Source organism: Pundamilia nyererei, unplaced genomic scaffold, assembly GCF_000239375.1.
Source record: "Pundamilia nyererei isolate P.nyererei 1_Seehausen unplaced genomic scaffold, PunNye1.0 scaffold00056, whole genome shotgun sequence".
Classification (NCBI taxonomy): domain Eukaryota; kingdom Metazoa; phylum Chordata; class Actinopteri; order Cichliformes; family Cichlidae; genus Pundamilia; species Pundamilia nyererei.
In genome coordinates this window covers 2,489,418-2,504,162 of record NW_005187457.1, presented here as the reverse complement: position 1 = coordinate 2,504,162, position 14,745 = coordinate 2,489,418, and the positions used below count along the sequence as shown (strand labels likewise).

Below are 14,745 nucleotides of genomic sequence, written 5' to 3'. Positions count from 1 at the left end.
AAAAAAAAAAAACCGAACAATGTTTTATTGATGCTTGCAGTAAGTGCAAGTAAACAACTAAGTAAACAAGGTGCTGGCAGCTGCGTTATTGCAGTAGCTCCACAGTGTTGTGGTTTACACAACACACCTTACACAAAAATGTACACCTGTGTTTATATGAATAACTATAACGACTAAATGTTCTTTTCTATCAGGAGACTCAAGTTGCAACACTGCTGGGACTATGCACAGGTGGTACTTGTTTTCTTTTAGACAGCCACTACAAAAATTAGGTAACCTAACAGACTCAATTGACTGTTACACAGAACAAACACTTAATATTAACTTTCAGTATTTCTTTTTAAATGCTACTAAATGTTATGACTTTACAGTTTTTCCTGTTTCTGTACCTGATATCTATCCACTTCTGTCCTCTAATCAAGGTAGACTCAAGTATTCATCTCTATCTGTAAACAAGTTCAACATGTTACTGTCTTCATGGTGAAAGTGACAAATAAAAACTCCCCAGTGTCTCTCACATACACACTTGCAATTTTTCACAGTAAGGAAATAACTAAATTGTAACCAGACGGCACAAAAGTACTTGTACGCAAACGTTGTCAAATTCTAAGCCCATTTGTTCTTACTAAGGACATTTTCAGAGGTATGAACACTACACAACCTAAAAGAGTTGATTTTCTGAAGCTTGAAAACATGCAAAACTAGAGGACTGCCAGTAGCTTTTGGACTTAGCGTTCCTGACAGATCTGACCGGCCTGCTCGATGAATTTAATTTAGAACTGCGGGGTGAGGATAAAGATGAAATCACCATGATCAGTTCAGTGAACACATTTAAAGCAAGCAGTCAAGTACGCTGCCACCCTGTGACCCGAGGAAATCCTCATATGCAGGCAGAACTTTAATGTCAACCCATTCTTGCCGCTTGACAGTGCACGTTATGAAGAGGAAGTCCAAAACATCTTGTCAGAACAGGAGTAGCGCTACACTGCATTTGAATCCATCGAGCCTCTCGGCAGCTATCGGTTTTCTGTTTGATGCAAGTATTGATGTAGATTACACTGGCTCTAAAGTTGCGTAACTGTTTACACTGGATTGCTCTGCTACTAAGAACAAGGTGTTTTCTATGCATTAGGGTTCAATTTAGTACATCTGCAATAAATGCAGGGTTTGGGAATGGATTACGAGGTAAAGGGGGAGTGGTCTCCCAAGCTCATGAGAGCCACCTTGAACTGCAGTTTGTTAGTGAAGCAATAATTCAAATCTGCTTTCTCTCACATGAAATTCAGCAGTTTTAAATACACATAAAGAATAACGGATTTGTGTCCTGTCTAATGTTTGATTTGTAGTACTGTGTTTAATCTACAGGGTAGACCTCAGAGAGCTCCATACGCCATGCTGGACCTGCACTTTCCAAAATATGTAACTACACGTTGTAGCTACACAAACCTCAACAACTGTGAAAGGTCTGTTTGTAACTGAAGCATATTAATTAGCACAAAGACAAACAAAATGTAAGAGGCTGTAATTGTATCTGATTTGGTTATTATGCTAATAAAATGGTTGTAGACAAATAATTTTTTTTCCTCTTGCTTTCATACCTCTGATAAACTCTCTGCTTTAGGAGATATTCATAAGGATAAACAGAGACTTATGTATTCTCGGATTTGCAGATGGCATTGAAAATAACATAATTTAGCTGAGGTTTCTTGGGACTCTGTGCTTATGAAGGGTTTCACCGATCTGACAAGCCAGACTGCAACCAGAGGTTCCCAAATCCTTCCATCCTACTTCTGAAGACTCACATCAGTGGCAGCAGCAGCACAGTGCAGCATAATCAGGCTGCCACACAGACTGCCAAAGGGCAAAGCATTCGTGTCAGAAGACATTCTGGTTTCGGCTTCAGCAAACAACCCTTACCCTTTCAACAGTAAGAGAACTAGCGGTGGCAACAAAATGTTGCCAGAGAAAAACAGAGGGCATGATTCATAACAGCAAAGCAAAAGTCTTTTTGCTGTTTGTTGTGTTTACCTGGATCTATCACTCTGTTACTTTCACCTTTGCAGAGGGCAAAAACTGGAGGCCATCAAAAGGTTTCTCATAACACAATGGAGAAGGTTTCCAATGTAATTTTAAGTCACATGTAAGCCCAGAAAGATTGAAAAAACATACTTATTTAATTTAATTTTCTAGCTAATAGAATCAGGGCTCTAAAGCCATGCAGTGACAGGTGACACAGTTCTGCCAGTCACTAAACATAAATGTTTGACCAAAGGGCTGAGAGTCTTCCTCACTGATGAATGCATGCCCTGGACTAGTATCTGTTACCATGGAAACTTGGAATTTAGGAGAACAGAGATGTGCATTTTCCACTCATAAAAATAAATAAATAAATAAAATAGGAAAAAAAAAAATCACCCACCTGCATGTAACAGTGCACAGCTCAATTTGCCTAAATGCCTGCTTTTTGGCATTTTGGAGAATGAAACTAAACGGCACAAGGGAGTGAAAGCAGCGTGTGGTTATGAAACGTGACAGCATTCAACTGAGGTGTTTGATTTGGATGATTTTCAGTGCAATCATCTGGGAGAAAAAAAAAAGTTTAACAGCTTTTCAATGCAAATATTACAAATACTGCCATGTCGAGTCCACACGTCCTCTACAGAACTAAACGGTGCCAGTTAGAAACCAACACTGTGCTACTGCCCCACAAACACTGCTTCTTCTTACTAAAAAACAAAACAAAAACGCAACTCTGTTTAATTGCAGCCAAGAAACAAGTCACATGCGTAATCTCCTCTCTCCCCGACTCAACCTGCATGCGTAAACACGTAGCAGACAACAGTGCTGAAATGAAAAGCCACTTACTGAGTGCCTTGATTGTGGAAACATCATGTCAGTTCCTTGTTTGTTGCTCTCCTTTCCAAACACGATGTTTATATTTCCCCTTGCGTTGCTCTTTCTTTTGTCCAAAGCTAGCCCAGCCGTACACAGGAGCTGTCCAGCGTTAGCAGGATGACTAGCTAACAGTAGCTAGGGGACTCCCCCCACCCCACCACCTCTTTTAAACAAAATAAATAAATATAAAATTAAGCCGATTATAAGTGATGCACTTTGCGGCCGTTAGAGAGGCAAAAGAGTCTGTGTCCTATCTGGGTTGTCCCGACCCCGTATTTACTGCTTTAGCGTGAGCAGGAAAGCACCATCAGTGCTGGCTAAAGCTAGCTAATTCTTCAAAAGCTGTCAGTCAAAATGATTCATCGCCGTTGTAAGCTTTCCGCTTTAGCGCACGAGCGGCAGCGTCGCGAGCTCAGCGCAGGTAAATTAATAACGCCGTGCGTGCAGTAAATGTTTGGATGCAGCCCGCGAGCGGAGCGGAAGGTGAACGCCGACCGTGTTTCGCCTCGTGCCGTTGGCCCCCTTACAGCTCGCGGCTCGCTCCCCGCAGCCGCCACAGGGATGAAAAAAGTGAAGAAGAAATCTCAGAAATAACAAAATGTCTGCGGGTTCGTTTCAAGTTCAATCCCGTTTGGTCCAACGGCAACAATTGAGTCGCGTGAGTGGAGGGAGCGAGCGAGAGAGAGAGGGAGGGGGGATAAAAAATAAATTAAAATCGCCGCTAACGCTGAAACTGCAACGCTGCCCGGCTTGGACTTTAACTCTGTGTTTATCCCCTCTTGAACGGAGGGAGTGCGGGAGGATCGGCAGCGGAGGCAGAAAGTCAGCCCCTTCCCGAAGCTGGTGGGTAGGCAAAGGCGACGCTGCTGGGCTGAACGCCCCACACAGAAACACCACGGATAGATGCGCGGAGAGCAGCTCTACACCCCGCGGATCTACAGCAGCAGGCCCAAGTCTGAGCAAGCAGCGCCTCATGCGGACAGGTCAGCACACACAAGCTCGCCCCACTCACCACTGGAGGTTTGTGTGCCATAGTTTATCGCCAAGAATAACGAGCAATTATTACATTAAAAATATAATATTTAAAAAATAGGTTTTAGTTGTTAGACAAACATCAGAATCCGTCCGAGAACCACTAATCCAGCCCATCAATGGCTTTGAAACATTTGAATGAGGGAATCAAATTTAGACTTACAGAACTGCCCTATGTCCACTCACACTACACCAAAGTACACAGACAATAACGTAACTGAAATTTCTTTTTTTTTTTTTTTAGCTACTACAGAAACTTTTTTAAAAGTAGGTCCACACTTACAATTCATACATCAAGCAGTCATACTTGACAGAGTTAGAAAAGCTGAGAATTTTAAGTGCTTAAATTGCACTTCTTTTTCTTAAATTAAGATATCTCAGGGATTAAATGTGTAGTTAAACTGCTTTGCACTGACAGAAACAGAAGTTTCACTGGTTCGGCCCACTTAATATCAAAGTAAACGATGTAAAATGGACATCCCTGTTGTAGAGAGCTGAACTGAAGAAATCTATTATGTGAACTCTCTACTCTACTGGGAGCAAATGACTGTTATTTACCTTTAAATTCACAGTTATGGGCATAGAACTTAATAGAACCACAGTGAGTGTGTTTTATACTTTTAAGAGTGAAGTTATGAAAATTCCTTAACTGTACGGTAAGATGCAAAAGTTCTGAATCACCCCTCGTTGCTTTGTTTTGTTAGGAAAAATGGGACAATTCAATAAATGACTGCACCGAAGTGGAAACATGCATGGAAATACCGTATGTGAGGCAAAAACAGTCTGGATGCTTGAAATTCAGTCTGTAGTTTGACCACCTTTGTTCTTCAACAGTGTGAAGCCTCTTTGGCTTTCTTTGAATCACTTTTTAGGGCAAAACACTTATAGCTGTCAAACTGTCATCTTAAAATTCAAACAGTTTATTTGTTTTTGCGTCAGACTGGTGGCAACAGAGTGCTCAAAGATACACTTTAAAACTGATTATTTGCCAAGTTGTCTGTTATGTGTAGACAACTGTGTCTTCAGTTAGGGGCCTTTTGTATGCTTGAATGATTCATAGGTCAGTGTTAAGTGGCATAACAAAACAAAAAATAATATTCCTCTGAAAATGGTCAAGGACAAGACTGAAAAAGCATCTGATGCCTAAAGAAAAAAATTTGAAAAACTCTTAGATCAGCTGTAGAAACTGTTCAAGACCACTTTAAAAATTGCAATAAAGTCTGGCTCCTTAGAAACAAAATAAGCATAAAGCACCTCGTTCATGTACTTTCCTAATATCAAACCACGCCTGAGCCAGTGACAGCGTCTATACAGCATCTCACCTGGGCTAAAGACAACAAGAACTGTTCAGTTAGCACATTGTCTCTTGGAAAATAAAGGCGAGGCTCAGAATCCAGGCGTCTGAAGTCCAGTGAACGTTTTCCAGTCTGATGATTTGAGGTGTCATGCCATCTGCTTGTGTTGGCGCTTGCTGCATTTTACCAAGTCCAAAGTCAACACAGCGTATGACAATATTTTAGAGCACTTTACGGTGATGCTAAATTCCTTTTTCAGCAGGACACAGCACCTGCCCGCAGTGCTAAAACCACCACTAAATGGTTTGCTGACCATCTTGTTACTGTACTTGATTGGCCAGCTCACACACCTGACTCAAACCCCACAGAGAGGAGGATAAGAAAAATCTAACTTTGGTTCAGCAACACCTCCGCAGCGGCACATGCTGATCATATCCACTGCATCAATTTGGGGTAACTCACGGTAAATGAGGCTGAACCAAATACTGAATGTATATATTTATATGCATTTCACAAGTTGGGATTTCCATACTTCAAAACCCATTTTAGGACGTCTTAATCTCATATTTAAAAGGCGCTAAAAGTAATTTAAAAATAAATAAATGTGCGCTGCATTATTAAAATAGTTTTGTGAAAAGTAGTGTGCGATTACCTTCAAGAGTCAAAATGATTTGTTACCCAGTCACTTGAGCACTTGTTTGTTAATATCCATTTTCACTAAACAGCATCCTACCTCAAGACTGCAGAGAGAGGTCGCTGCTTTCCAAAGGGCAGCAGTATTTATGCAACAAGTCATTTTCCAATCCATGTGGATAAAATGCATTCAGAAATTACAAGACCTTAAATGGTGGAATCTTCAAGTCACTATTTAAAAAAAAAATACTTGAGAATAAAAGTACAGGGATGCAAGAAGAGAGTATAGGAACATATTTTATTCCAATTTAAAACATTTAAAGGAGAAGGCTATGTAAAAATCATCATGTATGAATGAGGTTCAGGCAACAGTGGTTGAAATGAAACATACAAATAGAGAAATATGGCTAAAATACTGTAAATCAATAACCATTAGGACCCTTTTCTCGAGGGCGTTGCATGGATAGAGTATCTCACCCCCCACTCCCTCCCCCAACCTGACAAAACGCATGCAGTTAAAATGACACTTATTTTTAAAAACAGCAGTTCATCATTAATCTTAAATATAGAATAAAACTGTCCTTTTTGCTAATTAATCACACACTTAGTGTTTGCTTTAAAAACTGGACCACGAAATCCACAGGTCCTCTGAATTTTTTCCACAACATTGGCACTTGTTAAGAGTCTGGCTTTACAAAGAAAAGGGGATTGGCACACTCATTGTACAGAATTTACATTTGGTATACTTTAAAACAAAACAAAAAACAAAACAAAAAAAATACATTACTTTCAATTTGTACACCACTACACAAAATTTGAATTGTCTGAAAAGAAAAATCATGTCAAGTGGTCCTAAATACGGTGTGTCAACCTTACAAAAGGGGAGGAAAAAAGATGCAAAGAGCTTTTTAATATCATTATATCCATCCCTGAAACCAGAATGGACCTCAAGCATAAGCAACACCCATCAAAGTGTTCTCTCTCTCTCACACTCACTCACACACACACACACACACACACACACACACCTCAGAGTACCAACGAGCGTGCTTGAATGGACAAGTTGCATGAACGCAGGCCCATTGCAGCGGTGTATTTTCAGTGCCTTTGACCCAGGGAAACAATAGACAGTCCAATCAAATAAAGGAGATAAGAGAGAGCGCAGAATGGCAGATGTAAACACGCAGCATATTCAACCACCAAAAACACAATGGCCATTTCAGTACCTTCATTTGGCAAGTTTTTCAATAAATACAATTTAAAAAGGAAAAAAAGAAAGAAAGAAATGAGGCTCAACATGCAAGCTTCATTTGCAAACTAAAACCACAAGTAAGACTCAATTAAATGCTGCAATAACTTTCACTGCACAGGCCTGGGTCACGTTAAACAGGTTTTTGAAGCCTTTGCTTAACACAGAATTTGCTTGGCACACCATTTTGTACTGGATTGTCATGTGAGTCTTTGTTAAAATGCATTGTGTGTAGAATGAAGCAAAGTAGATATAAAAGAAAAGGATTATTAAAAATAACCGAACCGGCTTTTCTGACGGCTCTGGTCATTGGTAGTGTAACCATGGGACTCTGTGTTAGCGTAAAAATCCACGTCGTCAGCGAGTGGAAACCGACGCCACCGTGCTGACACCAGAGGCTGAACGCAACCTTTGTTTTGTGTTTTTACCGTCTGCAGGACAGTATTTTCTCAAGGTTGCAAGCCACGGCTCAAGGGAACAGCTTTTCCTGAACGTGCCTTTCTGTGGCATCCAAAAGGCCAGCTTCAGTCAGTCAGCATCACATGGGCAAGTGGGTCAAAAATAAAGGCTTTGAAATGTTTCGTGAAGCACCAAAGATTAACCATTTACCATCTAAAACAAAGTAAAGATTACAGTCCAGCAGGGTAAGTTTAATCTGACCCTGCCGCCTCGTTCAATGTGCACTTAAGGTCAAAATATCCCAGCATTCTCTCCCCCTCCCGTCCCCATGCAGCCAGTGTCAAAGTCAAGCATGAAAACACTACCAATGAAGAGGCAAATATGTAAAAGCACAGAGGAAAACTTTGCATCGCTGATTTCAGCACATAATTCATAATGGGATCACCTGGGTGATAAGGTCGAATAGAAAAGACACTAAAAACATCCTATTGCAACTTAAGAAACCCAACTTCCTTTAGTTATTCTCTTGAAGGTAAAATAAAACAAAAAAACAAAACGGGGGGAGGGCGGGGGGGTACCTAAACGGCCACCAGCCGTCTATCAGGCTTCTGTGGACTGCTGCTCTCAAAAGGATGTCAACACGCTCCTGATTCAGGCACCCTCCCGAGGCTAATTAATTGCACCTTTTGCTCTACACCATTCAGATTCCTTTCATTTCTACCAAAGCTGCTAAGAGTAGCCCTTGTGATGAGAAAGTCATGAAAAATTACCTGAATTACATAGTGAAGACAAAAACAAAAAAGCCACATATCAACTCTCGGCTTAATGGAATATTTAAACTACTATCGGGCAAGACGCACAATATGGGATTGGTACCAAGAGCAAACGCATATCCTTAAAGATTACAAAAAGTACAAGCATCTCTGAACAGTAAATATTTAACCACCAAGTAATTTTTTGTCTGTTTTTCATTTTCCTATTTGCATAAAGCACAAACCTGACACAGAAACCTTTTTTTTTCTTCCTTTTTCCTATGTCAAGCACTTCAAAAACAGAACTGCAACAACTAAATATATGAAGTATCATTAGAAACAGAACACTTGACCATAAAATAGTTTGATATTTTACAGCAGTATAAAATCTACTCCCAACTTTGATGTTGAAAAAACAAAACTTGAGCTGAAACTAGGGACAACGTCTCATTTACTATATCAATAACAAATAGATCCAATTGATAAATTAGACATACAAAAAAAGAAAAAGAAAAATTTATGATTGTGACAGTTTAATCGAATGTTGGCTGATTAATATGGTAAAAATGAAGGCGATTACAGGAGAGGAAAAAGCCATTTGCATGATCATAACCAAAGTTGTGACTGAAGCAAACTGGCAGCGCAAAAGCTTTATTTCATCCAAAACATGACTGCTGCACCAGTTTAATCTGATGCCATCATTCACACATTGTGCACAAGAAAGTTATCCTCACACAAATAAAAATCACAGTACTGTTACACGTGTGATTGAGACAACATAAAGAAATGCCACACAAAGTGAGGTGTTACGCTGTTAAACATCTGGAACGATCCAACTCGGGAGAAAACCTTCACTTAGTTTTTGGCAAAAACCAGCTCCCAAATATGTTTCTTAGTATCTGAACTAGTTAAGGGATTAAAACGATACTGGCAATGTTACTGTATTTACAGAAAAATGTAGGTGGTTTTAATTTGGCAAAGTGATAGAGAATTACAGGGGAGCTGGTGTACAGTACGTAAAATACTGGTAGTGTTGTCTCAGTATAAAATCAGGGGCACTGAATAACAAACAGAACCTGACCACTCCTGAAAGGGTTCCTTTGAGTAGTCGCTGTCGATCGGTTTAATTAGCGAACAACAGAAGAATTAATGACGTTAATATAGATGAAAATATTGAAAGTCAAAAGAGAACATGTAGTCATCTCTGTGTAGCCCTCACTCTGTGTGAGCAGCATGAAAACTTTATTTACATTCAACAGAGCTTCTATGCTCTCATTTAGGGCACGTAACCCCCCAGAAAGAGTTAAAAGAACACATCATGGACAATTCAAGACCCAGGAGAACCAAGTACCTCTCTGCACCCCAGCACTGTCTGATTAATTCGTTACCCTCTGCAGATGAGCAGAGTCCAGTGTGTGCCACCTGGCCTCAAGCCCTCAGGCTGTAGTGTATAGCATGCATGGGTTAAATAACTATGGGAGAGAGCCCTTTGTCCGTGGGAGATGGTCCTCTACCCACCTGACACACGAGCGCAAGTGAGACTGTAGTGTAGAGAAAGAAAAACGTGAGCCACGGCAAGGGCCGAACGAGGAGCGCCAGAGTAGAGAACAACCTCCCAAGAGGTGACAAATGGAGGGAGTGTTATATCTGAATGTGTTTCATGTGTGATTGTGCAAGACAAGCAGTTAATAAAACAAAAAACAAAAAACAGTCCTTAAAACTGGGCAAAACAGCAACCAAGGGTCTGAGTGAAGAGATAGGGCAGAATATGGATAGTGTTGGTCTGGTAAAAGCACAAAGCAATGCTCATCTCTTTACGAGTGCATTTCATGCAGATGTGGACACTGCATTGAGTGTGGGGGCTGTGGGTGTCTTGCTTGCACTCTAACCATCTGTCTTTCCAATTTTCCTTCACACCAGGTTGTATTCTTTGAGGTTGAGCTGCAGGATGGTGTCTTTGACGGCCGCAAAGACGAAACGGATGTTCTCCGTGTCGGTGGCGCACGTGAAATGGGAGTAGATTATCTTGTCACTATCTGGGTTCAAGTCCACAAACATCTTCAAGATGAACTCCCAACCTGCCTGCGCGTCCCGCTGAGGACCTGGAAGGAGGACAGAGTGGTGTAGTTAAATGTATTCGCTATGAATGAGCGAGGAGGAAAGGATTCACTAAAACAAAAATAAAAGACACTTGGGTGACAGGTTGCTCAATAAGAGAGCGATGTGACATTTTACAGGAATATATTAGTTTGTATTGTAGTACAGCATCATGGCCATAAGGTGTCAGTCTACAATAAAAAAATCTAAAAAAAACCAACTGCAAAAGCAAGGTTCCTATATAAAGTAAAAAAACCTCAAGCGTGCACATCACATCCTTCACTCTTTGAAACACTCTTGTTTACAAGTCAACTCCTTACCATCAAACTCTGGGAAGTAATCAACCAGGTGAGAATACATGATCTTCTCTTCCAGCAGGTCCTTCTTGTTAAGGAACAGGATCACAGAGGAGTTCTGGAACCAGGGATATGTGATGATGGTCCTGAACAGAGCTTTACTCTCCTCCATGCGGTTCTAACAATGAAACAAGGACGTTAAAGAGAGCGATGTGTTCAGAACGCTTCACTTTCAGATTCACTCGACACTGAAAGCAACCAAATTGTAAAGCAGACCATTTATCCAAAACCTGCAATTATATGGCATTTCTGTTTCTAATACAGGTCAGTAACGATGACAGTGTAACTTGCAAGTGTTTTTGGCAACAGTGGCTTTGTAATCTGAGATTTTTAGTAGATACACTTATTATTCCAATTGAAAAACAGGTCTCATCTTTAGAGCTTCAGAATATTTACGGTGACCTCTGACCTTCACCAATATTTGAACTTGTTTTGAGTTTAGCAGATGTATTCATGGTATCAACTTGAAAATCCTACATCAATTTGTTTGAGTTCTTGTGCTCAAAATTCAGCGTCCGTGCTGTCCAGCCAACCAGGTGACAATACCCTACATCAGTCTTTCATGCCTAAGGAGTAAAAATGCTGCAATGAAATTCTGGTAAAACGCAGCAACTCAAAAACTGTACTCAGCAGTTTGCATGGCCCTCACATTCTTGTATGCATGCCTGACAACATCGTGGCGACTTGACAGAGTCAGACGGATCGAAACACAATGTCCCAGAGGCGTTCTGTGGGATTCAAAGCAGGCGAGTGTGGGGGCAGGCCAGCGGTATCAAATCCTTCATCTTCCAGGAACTGCCTGCTTAGTCTCTCCACACAGGGCCAGCTACTGTCGTGCACCAGGAGGAACCCAGGAGCCACTTCACCAGCATAGGATCTGACAGTAGGTCCAAAGATTTCATGCTGATACCTAATGGCAGTCGGGGTGCAGATGACTAGACTGCAGAGGTGTGTACACCCCTCTATGGATGTGCCTCCCCAGATCATCTCCCACCACTAAACCAGCCATGCTGATCAATGTTACAGGCAGCATAACGTTCTCCACACTTTCTCAAGATCCTTTCAAATTGGTAATACTGGTGGAAGCACACACACGAAAAATTAGACATCGTCTGGCTCTCTCAGATTTAAAAAAACAAAACAAAAAAAACCCCAAAAACTTTAAATTTAAAAATCCTTGCCAGCGTTACTCATGCAGGATCATTCATTACATCATGGCGAGACACGAGACAATCCTGGACAGACTTGATGAAATCAAAAGGCAAAGAAAACTCCCGTCAGGCTTGAACTGGTCCACAAGGGTCAAAGTCTCAGTCTTGAGCTTGTCATCACAGCAGGATAATCTCTGCACACTGAAGTCTGCCAAGCTTTGTCTTAGCTGGTAACCTTTCATTAAACGAGTTTAACAATAGCATCATGATTGTCTGGTGTTTGCTATTACCTCTTAGAGTCTGAACATTAAAGGGGGGGGGAAAAAATGACTGTAAAAATTGAACCAGATCCGTCTGTCCAGCGAGGTGCCTGAACTGGCACCATACGTGTGTGCAGTTAAACTGGTAACAGAGCAGCCAGACGACTGGACCCTGGGATACTTGACTTGCAGCAGCTGCTATACTGATGTACAGCGTCACAGCTGGCAGCTGGGTTTGGTTTATCATATGACCAGGTCAGAGAAAGGGTTTGTTGTCAGAGAGGAGCAGAGGGCACACAGAGGCTGATCACATTAGCTTTATTAGCGATAATTCTATCTGAACAGTCAGAAACCAAAGCTGACGACACGGGCAAAACATCCCTGAAATAAACAGAAGACCTGCGTCCAGTTTGTTGTGAGAGATTTGATAAATTGAGTCTCATTCATGCGGACATACGACGTTAGTCTGATGACCTGCTTAGTGCTCTCTCGAAAGCTTCTTTGATTGCTCCCATGTTCATATGGTGTCACCACAGAAGATGTTTGATTTGATAGTTTTTCTTCTTTTAAACAAAAGATGCCCTTCCTGAAGCTTTGCACATTAGGTAAATGTATTAACCACAACACGATGGAGCCACTACCTACTAAACTTTCTCCAATTCAAAAGGAGTCATTGAATAATTGTTCATTTGCATTGTTACTGCTCAACTATTGCTGTTAGAACAAGCTAACTGGCGCTGCATAGTACAGCTGCAGAGGTGTTTTACTGGAAAGCAGTTGATGAGTGCAGCAGGAGTAAACAAAAAAGTTAAACCTACAGCTGTGAGCTGCAAAAATCTAAATAAATGCACTTGCACTCCATCGTGGACATGCACAGCTGGAGACCCGATGGCTAAAAAGTCATTCTTGTTATACTTAAGGTGCCAGTATACCCTCAGTATTTGTCACTTCATGCACAGTCACAACATCACACAGTCAGGTCTATTTATGCCTGCTATTAAGCCACAGGTGGCTCCAATGTTCTCCTGAACAACAGGTTTCACTACTCGGACAATAACCGCCACATGATATTGGAAGAAGTCAAAACTGGAACCTTACAAAGTCTCATTTTTGTAACATCTCCCTCTGTCTACTCTGTGACTTTGAGCTTGTCTACCAATATCATTAGAATGGCGGATGGTGGCTTCAACCAGCTGCGGCGGCGGAAGCGGCCGCAGCGTAACGCCGCAGGTTAGAAAGAGAAATTGCAATTTTCAGCATACGCAACTCCGTGTTTTCGACGGGGGTAAGCATAAAAGCAGCCTTATGTATGCGCTTGAGGCACACTGCCTAGGGAGCATGTTTATTTAATTAAATAATAACTAATAATTTCTCTGGACGAGTGTGTGCGGGGACAAAAATGGACAGGCACGTGATGTCCACATGAACTCTCGCACTAACTTCTGATGATGAAATTTGCATCACTGGCACCTGAGTGGACTTTAAAGTAAGAGTATACGCTCTGCTTACTATTCAAGCACCCTAATAATTTAAGTACACAAACCCGAGCTTGCTCACAATTGCAAAATTCTGGAAATATCTTGATATCAAAACGAACTTTAAAGTTTATTAAGAGCACAGCATCAAAATGTTGTGTGAAATTATAAGTCTCTGTCTCACCTCATTGTCCGACTCCACCAGGACCTGGTCATATTCGCTGAGAGCAACCAAAAACATGATGGAGGTGACGTTCTCAAAGCAGTGGATCCACTTCCTCCTCTCCGACCTCTGACCCCCAACATCCACCATCCTGATTGGAACATGATGGGATGAAGGGCAGAGGGGAAAGAAAAACTTTAATTAGCTGCGAGTCTTTACTGGGTAAAGTTTTCTAACTCACTAAATATTATACTCAGCATCCACTTTAACATTCGTTAAATCTTTGAGCTACTTTAATCAAATAAGACCTGAACCACAGAACGCCAGGGGTACACATGTCCTGAAAACGTGTTCAGCACATGCGTTACAAATAAATTAAATATTAATATTCAATCCTGATCCTGAAGTGATTCAGCCAGGAACAAGACACGGATCTGAAGCACGTCAGGACAGAAATACATTTCAGAAAATGGATCTGTGCAAAGAGGATTCTTAATTTGTCATTTTCAGTGGCCAGTCAATAGATTTCAAGGACTGTGTGGTCAGGTGGTTACAACGGAAGCCCATTTCAAAATAAAAATTGTAGTAATGCAGTTCAAGCCAAGCAACCCAATATAAAAAGAAATGAATTTGCACTGTCTAATGACAGGGGAAATGTTCCAAGGTGAACCAAAAGAAGCATAGGGAAGTGTATGCACACATACAAACAACACCATCTTCCTCTGAAAAGCACAATGCAATAGAATCCATGCAGTATAACTAAAGTTGTGCTGCCAATAAGGTGCTAAATGTGAAGGCATATAAGAGGAGCAGAGAGTGGGGAGGAACAAGAATGCAGAATTAGGAAATGATTATTTGAAATAATCAGGAAGGGGGAAAAGTAAGAAGATGGAGGAAATTTCTTTAAGGCTCATCGTGTTGGCTTTAAATCTAAGGTCAGGAGATCTGGATCATGGATTAAAATGCACTTCTGTTTGGCTCTGGGCTC

General features: G+C 41.1%; 2 protein-coding genes across 5 annotated transcripts in view; both read right to left on the bottom strand.

Annotated features, from left to right (window-relative positions):
- The window catches only part of tle5 (TLE family member 5, transcriptional modulator), a 51,218-nt gene extending 47,341 nt beyond the window's left edge, over window positions 1–3,877 (bottom strand). The window contains exon 1 of the mRNA XM_005734132.1: window positions 2,866–3,877. Coding sequence (XP_005734189.1) covers window positions 2,866–2,892 — 27 coding nt within the window. The 5' untranslated portion in view covers window positions 2,893–3,877. The remainder of the gene's footprint in view (window positions 1–2,865) is intronic.
- A 2,257-nt stretch (window positions 3,878–6,134) lies between these two features.
- Window positions 6,135–14,745, bottom strand: part of LOC102205713 (guanine nucleotide-binding protein subunit alpha-11-like) — a 34,622-nt gene continuing 26,011 nt past the window's right edge. For all 4 annotated transcript variants that reach the window (XM_005734082.2, XM_005734081.2, XM_013911115.1 and 1 more), the window contains 2 exons: window positions 10,673–10,826; window positions 6,135–10,357 (listed from right to left, as the gene is read on the bottom strand). In XM_005734082.2, coding sequence (XP_005734139.1) covers window positions 10,167–10,357; window positions 10,673–10,826 — 345 coding nt within the window. In that variant the 3' untranslated portion in view covers window positions 6,135–10,166. The remainder of the gene's footprint in view (window positions 10,358–10,672; window positions 10,827–14,745) is intronic.